The sequence below is a fragment of the Mobula hypostoma genome, chromosome 2, assembly GCF_963921235.1.
Source record: "Mobula hypostoma chromosome 2, sMobHyp1.1, whole genome shotgun sequence".
Lineage (NCBI taxonomy): Eukaryota > Metazoa > Chordata > Chondrichthyes > Myliobatiformes > Myliobatidae > Mobula > Mobula hypostoma.
In genome coordinates, this window is record NC_086098.1 from 48,546,555 (window position 1) to 48,573,387 (window position 26,833).

General features: G+C 41.7%; 1 protein-coding gene across 11 annotated transcripts in view; it reads left to right on the plus strand.

Annotated features, from left to right (window-relative positions):
• LOC134339868 (tudor domain-containing protein 15-like) overlaps positions 1-26,833 on the plus strand; it is a 115,110-nt gene that overhangs the window by 81,374 nt on the left and 6,903 nt on the right. For 8 of the 11 annotated variants that reach the window (XM_063036699.1, XM_063036707.1, XM_063036674.1 and 5 more), the window contains one exon: positions 4,634-5,627. In XM_063036699.1, the coding sequence (XP_062892769.1) occupies positions 4,634-5,620 (987 nt within the window). In that variant the 3' untranslated portion in view covers positions 5,621-5,627. Of the gene's footprint in view, positions 1-4,633; positions 5,628-17,472; positions 17,523-17,595; positions 21,350-26,833 lie in introns of those variants that run through there. The other 3 variants (XR_010016464.1, XM_063036713.1, XM_063036723.1) reach the window with 3 other exon arrangements.

Below are 26,833 nucleotides of genomic sequence, written 5' to 3' on the forward strand. Positions count from 1 at the left end.
TTCCCTGTGTCTTTCCGTGCTCTGACTTGTCAAGATTCTTTCAACCTCTGCCTTAAATATACACAATGACTTGGCCTCCACAGCCACCTGTGGCAATGAATTCCATAGATTCACCACTCTCTGGCTAAAGAAATTCCTCCTTATCTTCGTTCTGAAAGGACATCCCTCTGTTCTGAGGCTGTGTCCTCTAGTCTTAGATTCCCCCACCTTAGGAAACATCCTCTCCAAATCTACTCTGTTGAGGCCTTTCAACATTCAACTGTTTTCAATGACAAAACCCCTCTCATTCTTTTGAAGTACAGCCCAAAGCAATGAAAAGCTCTTAATATGATAAGCCTTTCAATCCCAGAATCATTATTGTTTACCTCATTTGAACTCTCTAATGTAAGTACATCCTTTCTTGGATGAGAGGCCTAAACCACCTCACAATGCTCCAAATGAGGCCTCACTAGTGCCGTTAATAAAGCCTGAGCATTACATATTTTTATATTCTAATTCTCCTAAAATTAATACTAACATTGCAGAAAGAGTGCAAAGAAGATTTACAAGGATGTTACCTGGATTGGAGGGCATACCTTATGAGAGTAGGTTGGATGAACTAGGCCCTTTCTTCTGGGAGCAACAGAGGATGAGAGGTGACCTGATAGAGGTGTATAAGATGATGAGGGGCATTGATGGTGTGGATAGCCAGAGGCTTTTTCCCAGGGCTGAAATTGCTAATATGAGGGGCCATAGTTTTAAGGTGCTTGGAAATGGGTACCAAGGGGATGTTACAGGTAGGTTTTTCACACAGAGTATGGTGGGTGCATGGAATGCACTGCCGGTGGCAGCGCTGGAAGTGGAAACAATAGGGTCTTTTAAGAGTCTTAGATGGTACATGGAGCTTAGAAAAATAGAAGGCCATGTGCTAGGGAAATTTTAGGCAGTTTCTAGAGTAGGTTGCATGGTCGGCAAAACATTGTGGGCTGAAGGGCCTGTAATGTGCTGTAGATTTCTATATTCTATGTTCATTTGCCCTCTTCACCACTAACTCAACCTGCAAATTAACCTTTAGGGAATCTTGCATGAGGAGTCCTTTTGCAACTCAGATTTTTGCAATTTTTCTCCATTTAGAAAATAGTCTGTGCTTTTATTTCTTATACAAAGTACACTTTGCGACACTATTCTATCTGCTACTTCTTTCCCCTTTTCTCCTAATCCAAGTCCTTCTGTTGCCTTGCTGCTTCCTGAACACTATCTGCCCCTCCATCTATCTTCATATTGTCTGCTTCGAATTTATAGCCATAAAGCTATCAATTCCATCATCCAAATCATTTACCTATAATGTAAAAAGAAGCAGTTCTTGCACAGACCCCTGTAGAACACCACTAGTCACTGATAGCCAACCAGAAAAGGCTCCCTTTATTCCTCCAGCCAATTTCGTATTCATGCTAGTATCTTTCCTGTAATACTATGGACTCTTGTGAGGCAGCCTCATGTGTGGCACCTTATCAAAGGCCTTTTGAAAATCCAAGTACACAACATCCACCTATTCTCCTTGTTCTTTCTTCAAAAAATTCCAAGAGAGTTGTCAGGCAAGATTTTCCCTTAAGGAAACCATGCTGACTTTGGCCTATTTTATCCAGGTACGCCAATACCACATAGACTCCAACATCTTTACAACTACTGAGGTGCAACTCGCTGGCCTGTAATTTCCTTTCTTCTGCCTCTCTCTTCTTGAAAAGTGGAGTAACATTTGCAATTTCCCAGTCCTCCAAAACCATGCAAGAATCCATTAATTCTTGAAAGATCATTATTTGTGACTCCTCAATCTCTTCAACTATCTCCTTCAGAAAACTGGGGCGTAAACCATCTTGCCCAGGTGATCTATCTACCTTCAGACCTTTTAGTTTCTTATGCACCTTCTCCCTAGTAAAGGCAATTTCACCCACTTCTGTCCCCTGACACTCTTGAACCACCGGCATACTGCTAGTGTTTTCCACAATAAGGACTTATGTAAAATACGTATTTAGTTTGTCCACCATTTCTAACTCTCCAACATCATTTTCCAGAGGTCTGGTATCTACTCTCACCTACCTTATTCTTTGAATATCTGAAGAAACTTTTGGTATCCTCTTTATTATTGGCTAGCTTACCTTTGAATTCCATCTTTTTCGCGTTTATGACTTTTTTATTTGCCTTCTGTTTGTTTTTAAAAGCTTCCCAATCCTCTAACTTACCATCATTTTTTGCTTTATTTTATGTCCTGTTTTTGGCTTTCCTGTTGACTTTGACTTCTCTCATTTGCCAAGGTTGCGACATCCTGCCTTTAGAATACCTTTTTGGGATATATCTATCCTGTGCCTTAATTATTCTTAGAAACTCCAGCCATTGCTATTCCTCCTTGGGTTCTAGTGTAACCTGTCCCTTGTTGTACATGTCGTACCTCCCCCAGAAGAGATCCCAATTATCCAGAAATCTGAAACCCTGCATCCTGCACCAGTTCCTCAGCGACTCATTGAGAATCAGGTTCAATATCAGCGGCATATATCGTGAAATTTTTTTAACAGTGGCAGCAGTGCAATACAACATGATAATATCGGAAAAAAATAATAAGTCAATTACAGTATATACAAGTTAAATTAAAAATAGTGCAAAAACAGAAAGAATAGAAGTGGGGTAGTGTTCATGGGTTCAATGTCGAATTAGGAATCTGACAACAGAGGGGAAGAAACTGTTCCTGAATAGCTGTGTGTACCTTCAGGCTGCTTTTCCTCCTTCCTGATGGTAACAATGAGGAGAGGGTATGTCCCAAGTGGTGGAGATCCTTAATGATGGACACCATCTTTCTGAGGCACTGCTCCTTGAAGATGCTTTCATCTGCTAAGTCATCCCATTCTGACCCTCTTTCTACCTAGCTCCCTAAAATCTCTTTAGGACCTTCTCATCTTTCTTACCTATGCAATTGGTGCCCATATGTACCAAGACTTGTGGCTGCTTACCCTCCCCCTTTAGAATGCTGCGGACATGATCCAAAACATCCCTGACCCTGGCAGCCTATCATTTGGGTGACTCTTGCGCTCACAGAATCTCATCTATGTTCCTCTGACTATGGAATCTCCTATCACCACTGCAGGCCTCTTCTCTTCTCTTCTGAGCCACAGCACCCAACTCGGTGCCAGAGGCCCCGTCACGGCCCCCTCAACAGTATCTGAAGTGGCTTGGCAATCATTGTCTTTGAGTCAGTAAGCTTCATTCTCAAGAACTAAAATAAAAAATTATTTCTAAGATTCAAATCATAAAGAGATTCTGTAGGTGTTGTAAATGCAGCACAACACACAAAATCCTGGAAGAATTCATCAGGACTATGGAAATGAATAAACAGTCAACATTTCAGGCTGAAATTCTTAAGCAGTCCCCCAGGTGTAGCATTTCTTCCTCATTCATCTGCTCCCTAAGCTTCAATCAGGGCCCCAAACAGTCCTTCCAGATGAGGCAACATTTCACCTGTGAATCTGATAGGGTCATCTGGACATCCTCTGTACTTATTGCTCCCAATATGGCCTCCTCTGCATTGGTGTGAGACCGGACATTTGCTGAGCACCTTTGCTCCATCTGCAAGCTAGCAGGATTTTCAGGTAGTCGAGCATTTTAATTCCAATCCACATTCCTATTCTGACATGTTGGTCCACGGCCACCTCTACTACCATGATGAGGCCACTCTCAGGTTGAAGGAACAACACCTCATTCCGTCTAGACAGCCTCCAACCGGGTAGTGTGAACAGTGATTTCCCCATCCTCTAGTGATTTCTCCCCTCCCCTTTCCTTCTTCTTTAATTCCCCACTCTGCCCCCCTCACCTACCTATCACCTCTCCCTGGTGCCTATTCCTCTTCCCTTTCTCCCATGGTTCATTCTCTCCTGTCAGATTCGTTCTCCAGGCCTTTACCTTTTCCGTCTAACACCTCCCAGCTTCTTACTTCATGCTCCCCCAACCCATCTGACTTTGTCTATCACCTTCTAGCTTGTACTCCTTCCCTCCCCACACCATCTTATTTTTGGCTTCTTCCCCCTTCCTTTTCGTTCCTGATAAAGGTTCTCAGCTGGAAATGTTGACTGTAATCATTTCTATGGATGCTACTGAGTTCCCTGCTGAGAGTTCCTCCAGCTTTTTGTGTGTGTGTTATTTCTAAGCTGTTCTTGTGTTTCTGATTCTTGTGTTACATACTGCTATCAGAATGTGAAGAACTGCAACAAAAATTGTCTTGAGTAATAACAAAACAGTAAGTTTGATTTTTGCACAGATAAAATATAATTAGTTGAGTATTTGCAGATAATTGCTGTATTATTAAAGTTATTTTTTTAATAAATGTTTTAAGTGTGAGGTACTGTCCTTTACCTGTTCGGAGAAGAATTTTAACAGAAAAAAATTAAAGTGAGTATTCTTGGTAAGGTTCAATCTTTCAATCTATGTATTAAGCCATTGATAAACTGTTGAGAAGATAATATGTACTGATAGGCTTGTAATGGTGATACTATTTTTCAGTCATAAAATACAGCGGTTAAATATTTTAAACATTATGTTCTAGAATATATTGGAAAAGAAAGACAACTATTGAAAGGATGTCTAACATCTCATAATTCTATTTGAACAGGATTTCACCAAATTGTTTGGAAGGTTCAATTCTGGTATTTGGAAGATTGATGCTGCCTCAGTTTCTGAGAAACACAAAGTGTTCCATGCAAGTGATGCTGTTACTATATTGAAAGGCTTTTTGTTTGATTTGGATGGATGGATGAATAAAATGGCTTGTGCAGATGTGAAAATTGCTTCAGCTAAACATGTGTCATTAAAATCTCTGCTTCCTGGTGAGAGTGCCAGGCAATGCTTATCAGCGTTAAATTTAATAGCATGTGGCTCTATCCAGCCAGCTAAAGAATACAGTGGCTTTGCTAGTTCTGTGATTGATCCATCAGAATTCTACATTCAGCTAGATGATACATTTGAAACAATGATAACTCTCAGTTCATTCCTGGCTGAGCTACCAGAGAATCTTCAAACATTATCTCTCAATTCATTGAAAGTTGGGGTAGCTTATCTAATCAAATGTACCAGCAGTAATCATTGGTGCAGGATTGAAATTTGTGCAGTGTCACAACAGTTCGTTCTTGCTAGAGCCGTTGATTATGGACATTATATCTTCATTCAGCCTTCAGATTTTAGCAGAATATGCGCACTTCCTCAAGAACTTGCTGACTTGCCACGCTTAACTAATCGCTGCATTTTAAATGGAGTTGTGCCTGCAAAAGGGGATTTTTGGACAGATGAAGCTATTGTTTTCTTTCAAAAGTCTTTGAATAAGCAGAATTTGACTGTCATTTTCAGACAATATTTTGCTCATTTGGTGTGGGAAGTGGACGTTGTCATAAATAACAAGAGTGTGGCAGGAGATTTAGTTGCTGCTGGACATGCTGCATTTCTGAAAGAAATTGTTAACTCCTCCACTGAAGACGCACTCAGTTCTTTAGAAGTCTCTTGGATTCTGGCAGGACCCATCTCAAACCAACATATAATAAATATGGTGAGCTGCAGTCCATCAAGGAGAAAACCCATCAATGAGCAATTTGAAGCCAGTTACTGAACAAAATGTGAGTTTTCATTTTCCAACATGATAGTTTTGCAATGAGTGGTATTTCCTCATGATTTTTGTAAGTACAATAGAAATGCTGTATAGACTGAGTTGAATAATTAAAAAAGAACCTAGTATGCAGTCATTTCAATTTGATAGTACCTATCATTTAAACAATCTTTTGGCTTTAATTGCCATATAATTTCTCCAAGAACTTTATTGTATATCAATTCCCAACTTCCTCTTTCGCTTCTGTACTCTATCCTCTTTGTCTACCTCCTGATATTTTATTATTCTGTTATTTCACATACTTGCTGGTGCCTACAAGGGCATCATGGAAATCTAAGTGGGCATAACTCTTTCCTTTTAGGGTTGACTATCTTGAGGAAAATGTAGCAACAGTGACAATGATAGCAATCGTGTGGGTTAAAGGTCAAGCAAGCAGGTTAATATCTTTGAGAAAATACAGATCAGGGTAGACAGAAGAAAATCTGATGTTGTATACTTGGATTTTCAGATGGACTTTCATGCCACACATGAGACTGCTTAGCAAAATAAGAGTTCATTTTATTGCAGGAAAGATAAAGGGAGCCTTTTCTGATTGGCTGTTGATGACAAGTGGTGTTCTGCAGGAGCCGGTGTTTGGGCAGCTTTTTGCATTATGTCAATGATTTGGGTTATGGAATTGATGGCTTTGTGGCCATGTATGCAGATGATACAAAATTAGGTGGAGAGGCAGTGTGTGTTGAGGAAGCAGGGAGGCTGCAGAAGGACTTGGATAGATTAGGAGAATTGGCAGAGAAGTGGCAGATGGAATACTGCTTTGGGGAGTGTATGGTCATGAGCCTTGGCAGAAGGAATAAAAGCATAGACTATTTTCTAAATGGAGAAGATTTTAAAATCTGAGGTACAAAGGGATTTGGGAGTCCTCATGCAGGATTCCCTGAAGGTTAATTTACACATTGAGTCAGTGGTGAGTAAGGCAAATGCAATGTTAGCATACATTTTAAGAAGACTAGAATATGAAAACAAGGATGTAATGCTGAGGCTGTATAAGGAACTTGTGAGGCCTCACTTAGAGTATTGCAAATATTTTTGGGCCCCTTAGCAAGAAAAAATTCTGCTGACATTGGAGAGGGTTCAAAGGAGGTTCACAAAAATGATTCTGGGAATAAGAGGCTTTACATATGAGGAGTTGTGATGGCTCTAGACCTATGCTCACTGAAATTTACAGGAATGAGGGGGGATCTCATTGAAACCTATCGAATGTTGTAAGGCCTAATAGAGTGGATGAGCAGAAGATGTTTCATATAGTGGGAAGTCTAGGACTGGAGAGTACAACTTAGGGAGTTCCATTTAAAACAGAGATTAGGAGGGACTTACTTAGCTAGAGTCTGGTGCGTCTGTGGCATTTGTTGTCACAGGCACCCGTGGGTGCCAGGACATTGGGTATATTTAAGGCAGAAGTTGATAGATTCTTGGTGAATCAGGGCATGAAAGGTTATGGGGAGAAGGCAAAAGAATGAGGTTAAGAGGGAAAATGGATAAGCTAGAATGAAATGGTGGAGTGAACTCGGGCCAAATGGCCTTTTTCTGTTTTTATGCCTTATGGTCTAATAAAGGCCTCACTGATTTCTGCTATCAATATGTTTCTGTTATATGAAAATATTTTCATAGATTTGTTATTCTTTGATTAACTAAGAATTGCCTGTCACATTAATCATTGCAATATATATGCATGCACACACATGTGCGCGCACACACAAATACGTACATATGAGAAGAGATGATGCCCTGGGTGATGGGGGTCCTTAATGATGGATACTACCTTTTTGAGGAATTGTGTTTTGAAAGTGTCCTCCATACTGGAGCTGGATAAGTTTGCAACTTTTTTTGAACTTGTGCAATGGCCCCTACATTTCAGAGAGTGATGCAACCAGTTAGAATGCTCTCCATGGTACAAATGTAGAAATCTGTGAGTGACTTGAGTGACATTCCAAATCTCCTGAAACTCCTAATAAAGTTGTGCCTTCTTTATAATTGCATCGATATGTTAGGCCCAGGATAGATCTTCAGAGATGTTGACTCCCTTTAACTTGAAACTGCTCACCCTTTCCACTGCTAATCCCTCGGAGAGGACTGGTGTGTGTTCCCTTGACTTTCCCTTCCTGAAGTCCACAATCCATTTCTTGGGTCTTACTGATAGTGACTGCAAAGTTGTTGGTGCAACACCACTCAACTAGCTGATCTGTCTTGCTCCTGTACACCACCTCGTCACCATCTGAAATTCTGCCAACGATAGTTTTGTCATCCTCAGATTTACAGATGAAATTGGAGCTGTGCCTAGCCACACACTCAGCGGTGTGAACAGAGTAGAGCAGTGGCTAAGAATGCATCCTTGAGGTGCGCTAGTGTTGATTGTCATCAAGGACGAGATGTTATTTCCGATCCACCCAGACTAGTTTCTCAGTGAAGAGGCCGAGAATCTGGCTATGAAGAGAGATACAGAGGCCCAGGTTTTGAAGCTTACTGATTAGAACTGAGGGTATGATTGTGAAGAACACTAAGCTATAATCAATAAACAGTGGTCTGACATAGGTATTAGGTGATCCAAGGCTGAATGGAGAGCCAATGAGACTGCATCCGTTGTAGACCAATTGCGGTGATAGGAAAATTGCAGAGAGTCCGGGTCCTTGGCTGGAAGTTGATTCTGGCCATGATCAACCTCTCAAAGCACTTCGTTACAGTAGATGTGAGTGCCACTAGGCAATACTTGTTGAGACAGCTTACCCTGCTCTTCTTGGGCACTAATATGTTTGTCGCCCCTTTGAAGCAGGTGGGAACTTCTGACTGCAGCAGTGAGAGATTGAAGATGTTCTTGAACATTCCCTCCAGTTAGTTAGCACAGGTTTTAAGAGTCCTACCGGGTCAGGTACACCATCAGGGTCTGATGCCTTGTGAGGGTTCACCCTTTTGAAAGATGTTCTGATGTCGGCCTCCGAGAAGAAATCAGCGTGTTACCAGATGCTGCAGGGATCTGCACAGGTGTAGGTTTACAGTATTTTCCCTATCAAAGCGTGCATCAAAGGCACTTAGCTCATCTGGGAGTGAAGCATCATGGCTATTCATGATAGTATGTATTGCTTTGTAGGAGGTAATGGCCTGCAAACCCTGCCAGAGCTGAATTCTGTCTCTGTCCTTAATCAGAATTGTTTTTTCACTCTTAAAATAGCTTTTTGTAGGTTATACCTCAACTACTTGTATACTTGTAGATCACTGATCTTGAATGCAACAGATCTAGTCCTCAGCATACTAAACATCTCCTGTTTCATCCACAGTTTTTGGTTTGGGTACATCCAGTATGTTCACAAAGGCACACACTCATCCATGCGGGACTTGATGAAGTCAGTGACATCTAGCATATTCATCAAGATTCAAAAATGGCTCCTAAATGTTGAATATTTGGATTTCCAAAATTGTATTTCATATCTAAACCATAGATTATCCCATCTGTGTAGTGTTCTAATCCAGGATCCTTAATTTGGCAAGCTCAGTTTGTACCTATAATATATAGCAAGCATGCACAGTGCATTGTCAAATTTGATTCCTGTTTAGTCAACGAAGTGTAGTTCAAATCTCTGTATTTTGACAAATGCCATTTATGGCAATATTTGTCATAATAAATTATTGAATAATTTTTGAATCAATATTGTGAGTTCACCCTTAGTTTGGGCCATTACATTTTTCAGTGACATATTTGTTAATTGTTGCGTTTTTTAAGCAAGGATGTGTGATAAAGCATCTGCTTTACCTTCATCAATTTGATTAAACAGTAACTGGATTTTTCCTGTCTGCTTAGTCTGACAACATTTTAATTTTGTGTTTAAACTTGAAATTTTATCGGAGGGTTGAAAATGTCAATGTTTGCAAATGCATCAACTGTTTGACTTCGGACAAGATGTATTTCATTTCCCCTTTATACCAAGAGGTGACAATGACCCAGTGTGTGCCCTGGCCATCTAACTTAAGTTAAACAAAGTTCATTGAGTAAGAGAGCTAAAAGAGATAATTAAATATTATTTTGCTCTGTTATGTACTGGAGGCAATTGTATGAAACTTGTTGATTTTTTCCAATTAAGTTCAATTTAACTAAATTATTTCAACTTTTGAACTAAAATGACAAGCAAAGTAAAAACAGAAGGAGATAGGAATAGTAGTTCTAATATTGCTTGGATAAGGTTGTCAAAATCTAGGGTAATCTTGCATTTTCTCTCCATAGTTTTTTAACAATTCACGTCATCTTTGGTGATCTCTTTTCTGTACTTTATGTAGTTAGGCAGGGTGCAATAAAAACAATCAGTCATTTGAATCGACTGAAACAGGAGAAGGAAAATTGGAAAAATAATCCATACCTTTTTTTGCTTTAGAGCTTTTTAATTTATTTGGTGTTCAATATTTGGAATGTTTCTGAATACCAGGAGATCTGTTTTGCTGGTTTTCAGATTTTTATTTGGCTGTCTTGTGAGCATCGCATCATCAGATCCACCCAAGTATCTGGATTATATCATACCTTTTCCTTTCAGTAAACTTTTAATTAAGAGCTGCAAAAATCAAGTTTACATTTTGACTGTGATTCATCATTTAGCATAGGTAGCTCATCGCATTTGTTAATATTTTGGAGCAGAATTTCCCGTAAGTGGTTAGAGTATGGACTTCTCTCCAACGTATTTTGCTTCAACAAGCCATGGTAGTGTTGTAGTTTGCACATCACTATTACAGTTCAGCGGATCAGCAGCATCTGCAAGAAGTTTATATGTTCCTTTCTGTCATACATGTGGGTTTCTTCTGGGTGTTTTCGTTTACTCCCACGGCCCAAAGACATACTGGTTAGTATGTTAATTGGCCATTGTACATTGTTCTGCAATTAAACTGGAGTTAAATAGGTGGGTAAACAAAAGGAATTCTGCGGATGCTGGAAATTCAAGCAACACACATCAAAGTTGCTGGTGAACGCAGCAGGCCAGGCAGCATCTGTAGGAAGAGGTGCAGTCGACGTTTCAGGCTGAGACCCTTCGTCAGGACTAACTGAAGGAAGAGTGAGTAAGGGACTTGAAAGTTGGAGGGGGAGATCCAAAATGATAGGAGAAGACAGGAGGGGGAGGGATAGAGCCAAGAGCTGGACAGGTGATGGGCAAAAGGGGATACGAGAGGATCATGGGACAGGAGGTCCGGGAAGAAAGACAAGAGGGGGGGACCCAGAGGATGGGCAAGAGGTATATTCAGAGGGACAGAGAGAAAAAGGAGAGCGAGAGAAAGAATGTGTGCATAAAAATGAGTAACAGATGGGGTACGAGGGGGAGGTGGGGCCTTAGCGGAAGTTAGAGAAGTCGATGTTCATGCCATCAGGTTGGAGGCTACCCAGATGGAATATAAGGTGTTGTTCCTCCAACCTGAGTGTGGCTTCATCTTTACAGTAGAGGAGGCCGTGGATAGACATGTCAGAATGGGAATGGGATGTGGAATTAAAATGTGTGGCCACTGGGAGATCCTGCTTTCACTGGCGGACAGAGCGTAGGTGTTCAGCAAAGCGGTCCCACCTCCCCCTTTTACCCCATCTGTTACTTATTTTTATGCGCACATTCTTTCTCTCACTCTCCTTTTTCTCCCTCTGTCCCTCTGAATATACCTCTTGCCCATCCTCTGGGATCCCCCCCCCTGTCTTTCTTCCCGGACCTCCTGTCCCATGATCCTCTCGTATCCCCTTTTGCCCATCACCTGTCCAGCTCTTGGCTCTGTCCCTCCCCCTCCTGTCTTCTCCTATCATTTTGGATCTCCCCCTCCTCCTCCAACTTTCAAATCCCTTACTCACTCTTCCTTCAGTTAGTCCTGATGAAGGGTCTCGGCCTGAAACGTCAACTGCACCTCTTCCTAGAGATGCTGCCTGGCCTGCTGCGTTCACCAGCAACTTTAAATAGGTGGGTTCTAGGTTGGTGGATTAGAAGGGCTGTTCCACACTATCTCGAAATAGAAATAAAAATAAATAAAAGAATGAGTTAAATAAGTACTGAATTGATGGGCTAGATGGTATTTTCTGTTCTAATTTGCTATTATTTCATTAACTTCCGATGACTAAATAATAATAAAGAGGAATGCCAGGCTAATTGCAGCCAAATTCATAAAAGAGAAAAGTTGCAATGAGTGGCTGAGGTGTGTGCTTGATGTGAATTAAGTTAGTCAGAAAGAATCCGTGCAACTCATTCCATGCAGTAGAACCTTCAAGATTCTAAATTTTTTCAAATATTATCAAAGGGTAAAATATTAATTTGCAGTTAGATTTGATGGCTTCTGCTGAAAATTGATATACCTGTGGGTTTACTGAAAATTTTAACAGACAGTGCCATCTAGAGTATATTTAGAAATACTATTGCTTCCGTTTGCTATATTAGATTTAATTTGAAGTAATGTTTGTTTTAAAGCAATAAACTGTTGACCTAGCATTTTTAGATGGGATCAGTTGAATTAAAATACATTTGAACTCCCACTGTCAAAGTGCTTATCAATTTAGGAGAATAAATGGTTTTCTACCTTGGCATCTTTGAAAGATTTGACCCAACAGAGAAACAGAATTTACTGTCCACATTTTTCTGGTTTGAGTCTCTGAGTAGAGATGAGTAAGATAGTGAGCTTTTCAAATCTTACGCCAGAAAACAGATTCAATAATGGATAGACTTTGAATATTATAAGGAGTTTTTTGTACTGTCAGGTATGTGTTCATCAGATGAGGTGTGAAACTGAGGCCCTATTTTGCTTTTTTAAAGTGAAAAGCATTACAGTTCTTAGATTCCAAGTTAAAACTTATCACTGATCTGCCACGGTGCATTATAAACAGTTGAAACATTGCTGTTTGTGGAACAGTGTCTTTGGAAAAGTAAGTGACTCACACTTCAAAAGTTGAGCAATATAGGTTGTGAAATGCAGTTCATATCTGGTCTTTTTTTAATAGACAATAGGTGCAGGAGTAGGCCATTTGGCCCTTCGAGCCAGCACCGCCATTCACTGTGATCATGGCTGATCATCCACAATCAGTATCCAGTTCCTGCCTTATCCCCATAACCTTTGATTCCGCTATCTTTAAGAGCTCTATCCATCTCTTTTTTGAAAGCATCCAGAGACTTGGCCTCCACAGCCTTCTGGGGCAGAGCATTCCATATATCCACCACTCTCTGGGTGAAAAAGTTTTTCTTCAACTCTGTTCTAAATGGCCTACCCCTAATTCTTAAACTGTGGCCTCTGGTTCTGGACTCACCCATCAGCGGGAACATGCTTCCTACCTCCAGCGTGTCCAATCCCTTAATAATCTTATATGTTTCAATAAGATCCCCTCTCAGCCTTCTAAATTTCAGAGTATACAAGCCCAGTCGCTTCAATCTTTCGACATATGACAGTCCCGCCGTCCCGGGAATTAACCTTGTGAACCTACGCTGCACTCCCTCAATAGCAAGAATGTCCTTCCTCAAATTTGGAGACCAAAACTGCACACAGTACTCCAGGTGCAGTCTCACCAGGTCCCTGTACAGCTGCAGAAGGACCTCTTTGCTCTTATACTCAATTCCCCTTGTTATGAAGGCCAGCATGCCATTAGCTTTCTTCACTGCCTGCTGTACTTGCTTGCTTGCTTTCAGTGACTGATGCACAAGAACACCTAGATCTCGTTGTGCTTCCCCTTTTCCTAACTTGACTCCATTTAGATAGTAATCTGCCTTCCCGTTCTTACCACCAAAGTGGATAACCTCACATTTATCTACATTAAACTGCATCAGCCATGCATCTGCCCACTCACCCAGCCTGTCCAAGTCACCCTGCATTCTCATGACATCCTCCTCACATTTCACACTGCCACCCAGCTTTGTGTCATCAGCAAATTTGCTAATGTTACTTTTAATTCCCTCATCTAAATCATTAATATATATTGTAAACAGCTGCGGTCCCAGCACTGAACCCTGTGGTACCCCACTGGTCACCGCCTGCCATTCCGAAAGGGACCCGTTAATCGCTACTTTGTTTTCTGTCAGCCAGCCAATTTTCAATCCATGTCAGTACTCTGCCTCCAATACCATGTGCCCTAATTTTGCCCACTAATCTCCTATATGGGACTTTATCAAAGGCTTCTGAAAGTCCAGGTACACTACATCCACTGGCTCTCCCTTGTTCATTTTCATAGTTACATCCTCAAAAAATTCCATAAGATTATTCAAGCACGATTTCCCCTTCGTAAATCCATGCTGACTCGGAACAATCCTGTTACTACTATCCAGATGTGTCGTAATTTCATCTTTTATAATTGACTCCAGCATCTTTCCCACCACCAACGTCAGGCTAACTGGTCTATAATTCCCTGTTTTCTCTCTTCCTCCCTTCTTGAAGAGAGGGACAACATTAGCCACCCTCCAATCCACAAGAACTGATCCTGAATCTATAGAACATTAGAAAATGATTACCAATGCGTCCACGATTTCTAAAGCCACCTCCTTAAGTACCCTGGGATGCAGACCATCAGGTCCTGGGAACTAATCAGCCTTCAGATCCAACAGCCTATCCAACACCATCTCCTGCCTAATATAAATTTCCTTCAGTTCATCCATTACCCTAGGTCCTTTGGCCACTATTACATCTGGGAGATTGTTTGTGTCTTCCCTAGTGAAGACAGATCCAAAGTATCTGTTCAACTCGTCTGCCATTTCCTTGTTCCCCATAATAAATTCACCCGCTTCTGTCTTCAAGGGCCCAATTTTGGTCTTAACTATATTTTTCCTTTTCACATACCTAAAGAAGCTTTTACTATCCTCCTTTATATTCTTGGCTAGTTTACCTTCGTACCTCATTTTTTCTCCACATATTGCCTTTTTAGTTACGTTCTGTTGCTCTTTAAAAGTTTCCCAATCCTCCGGCTTCCCACTCGTCTTTGCTATGTTATACTTTTACTTTTATACTGTCCATTACTTCCCTTGTCAGCCACGGCCTCTCCTTACTCCCCTTAGGATCTTTCTTCCTCTTTGGAATGAACTGATCCTGCACCTTCCGCATTATTCCCAGAAACACTTGCCATTGCTGCTCCACTGTCATCCCTGCTAGGGTATTGTTCCATTGAACTTTGGTCAGCTCCTCCCTCATAGCACCATAGTTCCCTTTGTTCAACTGTAATACTGACACTTCCGAGTTTTCCTTCTCCCTCTCAGATTGTAGACTAAAACTTATCATATTATGGTCACTACCTCCTAATGGCTCTTTTACCTCAAGGTCCCTGATCAAATCCGGTTCATTGCACAACACTAAATCTAGAATTGCGTACTCTCTGGTAGGCTCCAGTACAAGCTGTTCTAAGAATCCATCTCGGAGGGACTCCACAAACTCCCTTTCTAGGGGTCCAGTACCAACCTGATTCCTCCAATCTACCTGCATGTTGAAGTCCCCCATAACAACTGTAGCATGACCTTTGCGACATGCCAATTTTAACTCTTGATCCAACTTACACCCTACATCCAGACTACTGTTTGGGGGCCTGTAGATAACTCCCATTAGGGTCTTTCTACCCTTAGAATTTCTCAGTTCTATCCATACTGACTCTACATCTCCTGATTCTATCTCCCTCCTCTCGCAAGGGACTGAATATCATTCCTCACCAACAGAGCCACCCCACCCCCTCTGCCCATCAATCTGTCCTTTCAATTGGACGTATACCTTGAATATTCATTTCCCAGACCCTGTCCACTTGAAGCCATGTCTCTGTTATTCCCACAACATCACACTTACCAATTTCCAACTGTGCCTCAAGCTCATCTACTTTATTTCTTATACTCCGTGCATTCGTATACAATACTTTTAATTCATTACTCCCCTCACCTCCCATATCAATTCCTATTTCACTTGGCCATACTGTACGACCCCTTCTTGAGCTTTCTGCTCTGTTGATTCTGCTGTCATTCTTAACTTTTCTTATTCTCACTTTCCCTTTATCTCCATCCTTATGTTTCCAGTTCGTCCCCTCCCCCCCCCCCCCACAACTTAGTTTAAACACACCCGTGTTGCAGAGACAAACCTGCCTGCCAGAATGCTGGTGCCCCACTTATTAAGGTGCAACCCATCCCTTTTCTACAATTCATCCTTACCCCAAAACATACCCCAAAATGGTCCAAAAATGTAAATCCTTGCCTCCTGCACCAGTTCCTCAGCCACACATTCAGATCCATTACCTTCCTGTTCTTGACCACTCCAGCACGGGGAATTGGAAGCAAACCGGAGATAACCACCTTGGAAGTCCTGCTTTTCAGCCTTCTTCCGAGTTCTCTGAAGTCGCGCTGTAACATGTCTTTCCTCTTCTTCCCCACGTCATTTGTGCCGACATGCACCAGCACTTCCGGATGTTCACCTTCACTCACTTTTTTGGGAAGCACTGTGAATTCTGTTGGATCAGCTGAGAGAGCAGAGGAAGACTTTCTTTTAGACTAAGTCATAAAGTTTCCAAATTGAATTACTGTTAGATCTTAAGAACCACTCTTAACACTCCTGACCCCACAAGACAAAGAAGAAGCAATAGGTATGCTGTTTTCTGATGCTAAACACTGGAAATATTGAGTTAATGAGATTTAATATTGCATTAATGATTCTTGGTCTGGAGACCAAGAATGCTACAAGAGGTGTTGGTATGATCTCCGGCAAGCCATCTCATGGGCAAAGTGAGATTCCAGACCAAATTAGAATCTGCAAGGAATGCTCAACAGCTGTGGCAGAATTTGAATGCTACAACCTCTTACAAAATTAAATTAAGCGACACGGTGGACAGCAGCGCTTCACTTCCAGATGAGCTCAATGCCTTCTATGCTAGCTTTGACCGTTAGAACATGGAGGAACCATCAGGACCCCCATATGTCCTGATGATCCTTTTATTTCCAGTATCTGAAGCTTGTGCTGCCTTCAGGAAGTGAATCTAAGGAAAGCATCCAGACTGGACAGGGTACCTGGCCATGTATTAAAGACCTATGTGACCGACTGGCTAGTATATTCACTGATGTATTGAACTTCTTGCTTTGGCAGTGTGTGATATACACATGCTTCAAGTAGGCTTCAATTATATTGGACCCCAAGAAGAGCATGGTGACTTGCCTCAATGATTACATCCACAGTGATGAAGTGTTTTGAGAGGCTGGTGATGAAACATAACAGCTTTCACTTGAGAGGTAACTTAGATCCTCTCAGATTTGCCTACTGGAGCAATAGGCCCACAGCAGATGCCATCTCATTGGCTCTTCACTCAACCCTGGAACATTTGAACAGCAAACACATATACATCAGCATACTGTTTATTGAGAAGCTTATTGACAAACTTCTAAATGTTTGTAGTGGACAGTGTCTTAACTGGCTGCATCATGGCCTGGTATGGAAACGCCAGTGCCTTTGTATGGAAAAGGTAGTGGATTCAACCCAGTACATCACAAGTAAAGCCCTCCCAACTATTGAACATATCTATGTGAAACATTGTTGTAGGATGCAGCATCCATAATTAGAGATTCTCACCACCCTGGCCATGCTTTTTTCTCATTGTTGCTATCAGGTAGAAAGTACAAGAGCCTCAGGACTAGCACCACCCGATTCAAGAACAGTTACTGCCCCACAACCACCAGGCTCTTGAACAAAAGGGGATTGCTACACTCACTTTCCCATTCATTGAGATATTCCCACAACCAGTCATCTCACTGAAAAGAGTATTTATCTTGTTATTTCATGTTCTTGTTATTTATTGTTACTTATTTGCATTTGTATAGTTTATCTTCTGCACTCTACTTGATCTTTCATTGATCCTGTTATAGTTACTACTTTCTAGGTTTGCTGAATATGTCCACAGGAAAAGGAATCTCAGGTGACGTATGTGGTGATATAAAATATATGTACTTTGAAAATAAATCTTTGAACTTTGAACTTTAATACTACAGGTTCTGGTCATGTCATACTGTGATGAAGCCTCACAAAACATGATAAAGACTTTCTGCAACTGGAGAATATAGTAGACATCTTGGCCTGAAACGTCGACTGTACTCTTTTCCACAGATGCTACCAGGCCTGCTGAGTTCCTCCAGAATTTTACGTTGTTGCTTGAATTTCCAGCATCTGCAGATTTTCTCTTGTTTAGAGTTCTAAATTAATTAGGTTGAACCAGAGGTGTATAGAACAGCCATTATTTGCATTGCTGTAAAGCCGAACTGAACTTGATTAAATTGGTAGCTCACAATGATTATGATTGAATTATGTTGCTATGTTACCTGCAACCAATTTGGAGGATGTGTAAATTTACAGTACATTTGAAAGCTGAATCACAGAACGTGGACTTGTTTTGGTAATTAACACCGTCAGTCATTATGTTGCCCGCGTGTGAAATAAGATAGCTATGTGAAATGTTTATTTTTCTGCTACTATGGCTATTCTGTAGTAGTAGTAACTTGGCTTTAAAAAAGACATAGATCTACTCATTTAGCCCCTCTTCTTATGACAATATTTTTGGTCATAGGGATCTAGAGCAGTATAGCAAGTGTACTGGCTCTTCAGCCCAACCAGTCTATGCCAACAACAGTGTCTATCCAGCTAATTCCAATTTCCTGCCATCTTCTGAACCCATTGCTTTCGTATATCTATCCAAGCGCTTAAATGATACTGTGTACCTGTCTCAACCACTTTCTCCAGGAGCTCATTCCATACACTGAATACACATGTTATGTAAAGATCTGCAACTAGCCATGTCAGCTATAATAAAAGATCTACAAAGTTATTCCTGTATTTCAGTTAGTTTAACATGGATTTTTGGCAAGACATAAAAGTCAATAATCAGAAGAAATTTAGGAAAGAATTTATTCAAATGAAGTCAAAGTAGTTTCATGAGAAGTGAGTTTATATTTGACAAATTTGCTTATTTTTTTCAATTTTAAGGATGTAAGAAGAGTAGATCGAGGCGAATCTATGAATTAACGAATCTGAACTTTGACGAGGTGCTGCATAAAAACTTGTATTGGATGAAATATGTTGGCATAGACTAAAAATAGGGAAGTTTTGTTACAATTGTATAGAGTGGTGAAGCCACACCTGGCGAATTGTGTGCAATTTGAGTCCACTTGATTGAGAATGGATATAGCAGCATTGAAAGCAGTCCAAAACCTGTTCGACAATGAGGTTAGGGCAGTGGATGTTGTCTATTTGGACCTTATCAAAGCCTTTGACAAGATCCCTCATGGTAGGCTGATCTGAAGGGTTAGGCCCCATGGAATTCAGGGAGAACTAATTAGGTGGATTCAAAGTTGACTCAAATGTAGGAAATAGAAGGTGATAGTTGAAGGTTGTTTCTCAGAATACAGGCCAGTGGCGAATGGTGTGCCACTGGGTTCAGTGTGGAAATCCTTGCTATTTGTCATATAGATGATTTGGATGCAAATGAACAAGGCTTGATCAGTAAATTTGCAGATTACCTTTATTCAGGAGCTGATGTTGATAGTGGAAAAACATTCTAGATCACAGGGATTTTAATCAGTTAGTGAGGAATGGCAAATGGATTTTAAGACAGCTAAATGCAAGGCAATGCTATTGTCAACGAATAACCGGACTCAAACGCTCACTCATTCCACAATCACACTTATTTGTGTACAGGAAGAACAGCATGGCCCATCACCAGACTGTTCTGAAGTTTGAACAAAAAAATGTCATTTTTATATATACATTGATACAGATATTGACTAATTGGTAACCTTGTATATGTTCAAATTCCTTATTTATATAATCACAGTACAATAATAGCCAATGTAATCTCCACATTAAAGTTTAATAATACTTCAGAAATACCAAAGTAACTGACGAATATTATGTTTCATCCCAGAATCTTTTATTTGCATCCTCATTTTGTATTGGTATGACAAATGTGCCCCCCCCCCCACACTGCTGGCAAAGGAAAGCTATGCTCTTCAAAGACTTCTGGTTTATAAGGTATTCCTTGCCAAGGCTGATCGCGTGCTATCTGTAATCTGTCCTTGCGTGAAGGTTATATTAACCTCTAGCGTGCTCCAACTTTCACAATGCATTTTGGAAGGATTCGTACAATAAACAGTAGGGCACAAGATAATATAATGGAACAAAGGGGCTTAGGAGGTTAAGTGCATAGTTCATTGACAGTTTTGTTATGGGTACACTGGCCTTCATAGATCAGAGCATTGAGTATAGGAATAGGGACATTATGCTGCAGTTGTATAATCATTAGTGAGGTTGCATTTGAATACTGTGCAATGCACACGAAATGCTAGCGGAACTCAGTAGATCAAGCATCTGCAGAATTTCTTGTGTTTATGATTTGAGTACTGTGTACAGTCTTGATCACCCTGCTATAGAAAAGACATAGTTAAACTGGAAAGGGTACAGAAAAGATTTGAAGATGCTGCCAGGACTAGAGGGCTTTATTTACAGGGAGAGATTGGCCAGGCTAGGTATTTATTTCTTGGAGTGTAGGAGAATTGGTTAAAATGGTGAGAGACAAAGATAGTAGGTGGTAACATCTGAGGTCATGGCTCAACTTAATTGTGCTTTTTAGGTTTGTAGGGATGGGGACAGAGGGGTGTTTGGGGTCAGGGTAGGGTTTAGGAATAGGGATGTGGGGTTAGGGTTAGGCCAAAGTATAGACCTCTGCTCCATTCTTGAAGGTCAGCAAAGTTGATGTGTGATGAAGGATATCTGTAGCAGGATGTCAGGCCAGTAGACCGGTGAGGGCTAGTGGCCTACAGGTTCTGGGATCGGAATTCCTTGTGGGCAGGAAGTATGAGAGTCAGTGACCCCCTAAGTATGTGAGTCCGTGAGATTGGAGTTCGAGAACCAGTGTTTGGGATCTCAAACACCGGGCTGGGCTTTGAGGCCTGGAGTTCAGGATCCTCTTTCATCGTCATTGGTGAGTCGTGAGTCAGTACCAAAGATCGAAGCCTGAAATTTGATCAGAAATCTGAGAGTCGAGGCCTGATGGTCAAAGCTCTGAATCTGCTAGTCCACTGGGGAAGTCAAAGGTTCCATGTCTGTGAGTCTGCTGGAGGCCCAGAGACATCCGGTTTGCTGTTGTATTGTTGATCTGGTGGTGGTGTTGTTGTGTAGTTCAGAGAACATGGAGGGCATGCTTTGCTGGTGCTAGAATGTGTAGCAACACTCGTAGCAAATCCTTGGATTAGGTTAGTTAACACAAATGACACATTTCATTATGTTTCAATATATATATGTGATAAATAAAATCCTAACAGTCTTTACCCAGGTTAGGGGAGTCGAAAACTAGTGGGTAACAGTTCAGGTTGAGCTGGGATAGATCTAAAGGGACCTGAGGGACAACAGTTTGACACAGAAGGTGGTTCACTATGTGAAATGAGCTGCTAGAAGATGTGGTTGAGACAAGTATCGATGCCGAGATGTTTTCTCTAGAGGGAGAATCGTTCAGTAGTCTCAAAAGGGTGGTGGAACTCAGTATTTCCTACAGTTGTGGAGCTCATTAGAAGTTTTTAAAGTGGAAGGAGAATTTTTTTTTCAAAGATAAGAGGAATTGAGGGCCAGGGGAATCTAACTGAGGACAAGAGATCTGTGTTAGATCAACTGTGAGTTTATTGAATGTCTGAGCAACTTGAGGAGCCAGATGGATTTTGGTGTTAAAACAGCACACATCAAAATTGCTGGTGAACACAGCAGGCCAGGCAGCATCTCTAGGAAGAGGTACAGTCGACGTTTTGGGCCGAGACCTTTCGTCAGGACTAACTGAAAGAAGAGCTAGTAAGAGATTTGAAAATGGGAGGGGGAGGGGGAGATCCGAAATGATAGGAGAAGACGGGAGGGGGAGGGATGGAGCCAAGAGCTGGACAGTTGATCGGCAAAAGGGATATGAGAGGATTATGGGACAGGAGGCCCAGGGAGAAAGAAAAGGGGGAAGGGGGGAATAACCCAGAGGATGGGCAAGGGGTATAGTGAGAAGGACAGAGGGAGAAAAAGGAGAGAGAGAAAAAGAATGTGTGTATATAAAGAAATAACAGATGGGGTATGAGGGGGAGGTGGGGCATTAGCGGAAATTTGAGAAGTCTGTTCATGCTATCAGGTTGGAGTATAAGGTGTTGTTCCTCCAACCTGAGTGTGGCTTCATCTTTACAGTAGAGGAGGCCGTGGACAGACATATCAGAATGTGAATGGGACGTGGAATTAAAATGTGTGGCCACTGGGAGATCCTGCCTTCTCTGGCGGACGGAGCTTAGGTGTTCAGCGAAACGGTCTCCCAGTCTGTGTCGGGTCTCGCCAATATATAGAAGGCCGCATCGGGAGCACCGGACGCAGTATATCACCCCAGCCGACTCACAGGTGAAGTGGCACCTCAACTGAAAGGACTGTCTGGGGCCCTGAATGGTGGTAAGGGAGGAAGTGTAAGGGCATGTGTAGCACTTGTTCCGCTTACAAGTATAAGTGCCAGAAGGGAGATCGGTGGGGAGGGATGGGGGGGGAAACGAATGGACTTCTCACACTCAAGCTTTTCGATGATTTTAAGTTCCCTGGCCCCCACCGTTTTATTTTCACCATGGATATCTAGTCCCTATATACTTCCATCCCCCATCAGTAAGGTCTCAAAGCTCTCCACTTCATTTTGGATTCCAGACCTAACCGGTTCCCCTCTACCACCATTCTGCTCCGTCTAGCGGAATTAGTCCTTACTCTTAATAATTTCTCCTTTGGCTCCTCCCACTTCCTCCAAACTAAAGGTGTAGCTATGGGCTCCTGTATGGGTCCTAGCTATGCCTGCCTTTTTGTTGGCTTTGTGGAACAATCTATGTTCCAAACCTATTCTGGTATCTGTCCCCTTCGCTACATCGATGACTGCATTGGCGCTGCTTCCTGCACGCGTGCTGAGCTCGTTGACTTCATTAACTTTGCCTCCAATTTTCACCCTGCCCTCAAGTTTACCTGGTCCATTTCCGACACCTCCCTCCCCTTTCTAGATCTTTCTGTCTCTATCTCTGGAGACAGCTTATTTACTGATGTCTACTATAAGCCTACTGACTCTCACAGCTATCCGGACTATTCCTCTTCTCACCCTGTCTCTTGCAAAAATGCCATCCCCTTCTCGCAATTCCTCCGTCTCTGCTGCATCTGTTCTCAGCATGAGGCTTTTCATTCCAGGACGAGGGAGATGTCCTTTTTTAAACAAAGGGCTTCCCTTCCTCCACCATCAACCCTGCTCTCAAATGCATCTCCCCCATTTCACGCACATCTGCTCTCACTCCATCCTCCCGCCACCCCACTAGGAATAGGGTTCCCCTTGTCCTTACCTACTACCCCACCAGCCTCCGGGTCCAACATATTATTCTCCATAACTTCTGCCACCTCCAACAGTATATCCCACCACTAAGCACACCTTTCCCTCTCCCCCCCGCTTTCCGCAGGGATCGCTCCCTATGCGACTCCCTTGCCCATTCGTTCCCCCCATCCCTCCCCACCGATCTCCCTCCTGGCACTTATCCTTGTAAGCGGAACAAGTGCTACACATGCCCTTACACTTCCTCCCTTACCACCATTCAGGGCCCCAGACAGTCCTTCCAGGTGTGGCGACATTTCACTTGTGAGTCGGCTGGGGTGATATACTGCGTCCGGTGCTCCCGATGTGGCCTTCTATATATTGGCGAGACCCGACGCAGACTGGGAGATCGTTTCGCTAAACACCTAAGCTCCGTCCGCCAGAGAAAACAGGATCTCCCAGTGGCCACACATTTTAATTCCATGTCCCATTTCCATTCTGCTATGTCTGTCCACGGCCTCCTCTACTGTAAAGATGAAGCCACACTCAGGTTGGAGGAACATTGTCTTCTCTAATTTCCGTTAATGCCCCATCTCCCCCTCGTACCCCATCCATTGTTTTATATATATATATATATATATATATATATATATATATATGTGCGTGTGTGTGTGTATATATATATATATATATGTGCGTGTGTGTGTATATATATATATATGTGCGTGTGTGTGTATATATATATATGTGCGTGTGTGTGTATATATATATATATATGTGTGTGTGTGTGTATATATATATATATATATATATAGTATTCTTTTTCTCTCTTTCCTTTTTCTCCTTGTCCCTCTCACTATACTCCTTGCCCATCCTCTGTGCTTCCCCCCTCCCCCTTTTCCTTCTCCCTGGGCCTCCTGTCCCATGATCCTCTCATCCCTTTTGCCAAACAACTGTCCAGCTTTTGGCTCCATCTCTCCCCCTTCTGTCTTCTCCTATCATTTTGGATCTCCCCCTCCCCCTCCCACTTTCAAATCTCTTACTAGCTCTTCCTTCAGTTAGTCCTGACGAAGGGTCTCGGCCGGAAACGTCGACTGTACCTCTTCCTAGAGATGCTGCCTGACCTGCTGTGTTCACCAGATACTTGATGTGTGTTGCTGGAATTTCCAGCATCTGCAGAATTCCTCGTGTTTTGGTGTTAAAATGTTATTCTTTACTGTTCTCATTTCATCATGCATTTTTTGGTGGAGGATCTTGCCAGTAATGACTTTGCTAAAAGCCCATTCACTTTGAAAAGTTGTCAGTGATTTTGTTTTTTCGGTATTCACAAATATTTTGAATGGAATCTCACAAGTGTAGTCCAGCTGGTTACTGTCATTATTTACCTTGCTGGTTAATGTTACAAAGAATAAAAGTCTGGTCAAAATTTTCTTTTAAGGAAGGCCATTTTTCTATTTTTATTGTTTACCATCGATGGCTTAGCTAACGTTTTAAGATCAGGGCTTGAATGGTTTTCCCAGGTTGATGTGGTAATTAAATACCATTAGTGTATTGGTATTTGTCATGGCTTTTGCTTCCATTATTGTCCAAGCTTGTATTGATTCCATGCAACAAGGTATGTTTTTAATAGAAAATCTTGTTCATTGATGTATTAGTTTTGCAGGGCATTGGGGAAAACTGATGTGATACTGAGGTAATTTGATACATTTTTATGCAAATGAAGTGTTAAGATCATTTTAGCATTATAAATAGTATGCAATGTAAAATTTCACTGCCAGCTTCTTAGAGTCAACACTGTACTGATATACTGCTAATAATAAGCAACAGCTGCTGCTCAACTCCCCATGCTATTGCTTCTAACTTCATACTCTCCCCTTCATTCATGTTCAACTAAACTGTTTGTATCTGTCATTATCTCGACTCTAATCTTACTGAGCTATAAGCCAGCATTTTATTTGCCAATTTAATACACGTCTTTGCCATTTTCACAAGGTACAGCTAAATCTTCATCTCTTTTATTTTCTTTGTATTATAAGAGTAGTTCTGCAATATTTAATTTCTAGATACCGTAGGTGTGTAGATCAATTGATCCAAACAGAAAGCAGTGAGGCCTCTGATTATGTTAAAGGAAAATATATTTATTACTTGGAAGTAGAATTTCATAAAAGTTTAAAATTTTAAAAGAAACATTGAGCTGGTAGACCAGTTGATGACTCAGTTCATTATACAAAGGAAATATAGCACATCAGAATTTCCCTCCATCTCAGAATTTTGCCTCATTGTATTATTGGTAGTGAAAATGCTGTTGTAAAATTGGTGATTTTGTATTAGAAAGTGAGGGGGGGGGATCTCATTGAAACTTATTGATTATTGAAAAGCCTAGATACAGTGTGTGTGGAGAGGATGTTTCCTAAAGTGGGCAAGTCTAGGATCAGCGGAAACAGCCTCAGAATAGAGGGACGTCCATTTAGAACAGAGATGTGAAGGAATCTCTTTAGATAGAGGGTAGTGAATCTGTGGAATTCATTACTACTGTGGCTGTGGAAGCCAAGTCATTGAGCATATTTAAAACAGAGATTACCGAGTTCTTGGTTAGTTCGGGCATCAAAGGAGAAGGCAGGAGAGTAGGATTGAGAGGGATAAAAAATCAACCATGATGGAATGACAGAGCAGACTTGATGGGCCAAATGCCTAACTGTGCCCTTGTGGTCTTAGCAAGCAGCATCAAGTTTTGAGTTTAATCATTATGGTATATGGATATTTTATTTTGGTATACAATACACTGTTAGGAAATATTTTTAAACTGATATATCGTGTACTACTTCCAGTCTTTATTATATTCTATTAATAATAAATATGAGAAAGTCTGCAGATGCTGGAAATCTAAAGCAACACACACAAAATGCTGGAAGAACTCAGCAGGTCGGGCAGCATCTATGGAAGTGAAAAATAGTTGACGTTTCGGGCTGAAATCATTCTTCAGTACTGGAAGGGGGAGGATGCCGGAATAAAAAGGTGGGGGGTGGAAGAGGGGCAAGTGGCTAGCTAGAAAGTGAAGCCAAGTGGATGGGAAAGGTCAAGGGCTGGAGAAGAAAGAATCCTGATAGGAGAGGAGAGTGGACCATAGGAGAAAGGGAAGAAGGCGAGGACCCAGAGGGGAAGTAAGAGGCAAATGAGAAAAGGTAAAATGTCAGAGAAATTTGTTTATACTGGAAGGAGAAATTGATATTCATGTCATCAGGTTGGAAGCTACTGAGACGGAATACAAGCTATTGCTTCCCTGTCCTAAGGGTGGACTCTGGGAAGTTCCACTTGTGGCAGATGAAGCGGATAAGCTCGACAAAGTGGCCCCCCAATGTACGATAGGTCTCCCATGCTGAGCTCATTAATTTTATCTCAGTTTTTTTGCCTCCACTGCATCTGTTCCTCAGATGTGGATTTCCATTGCAGGATATCAGAGATGTCATCCTCCTTAAAGGAACAGGGTTTCCCTCCCTCCACTACTGATGCTGCTCTCACTTGAATCTCCTCCATTTCCTGAATATCTGTGCTCACCCCATCGTTCAACCACCTGAACAGTAATATCGTTCCTCTTGTCTTTACCTACCCCATTAGCCTCCACATCAAACATACTATCCTGTGCATCTTTTGCCATCTCCAAAGGGATCTTACCACTAAACATATCTTCCCCCACCACACTCCACTTTCCACAGGGATTGCTCCCTCCTTTCATCCCTACTCACTAATCTCCCTCCCTGCAAGCAGCCTAAGTTCTACACCAGCCCGTACAACTCCTCCCTCACCTCCATTCAAGGCCCCAAATTGTCCTTCCAGATAAGGCAACTCTTCATATCTTTCTTTCATAACCTTCTGTCCTCTCCTATTAGATTTCCCCC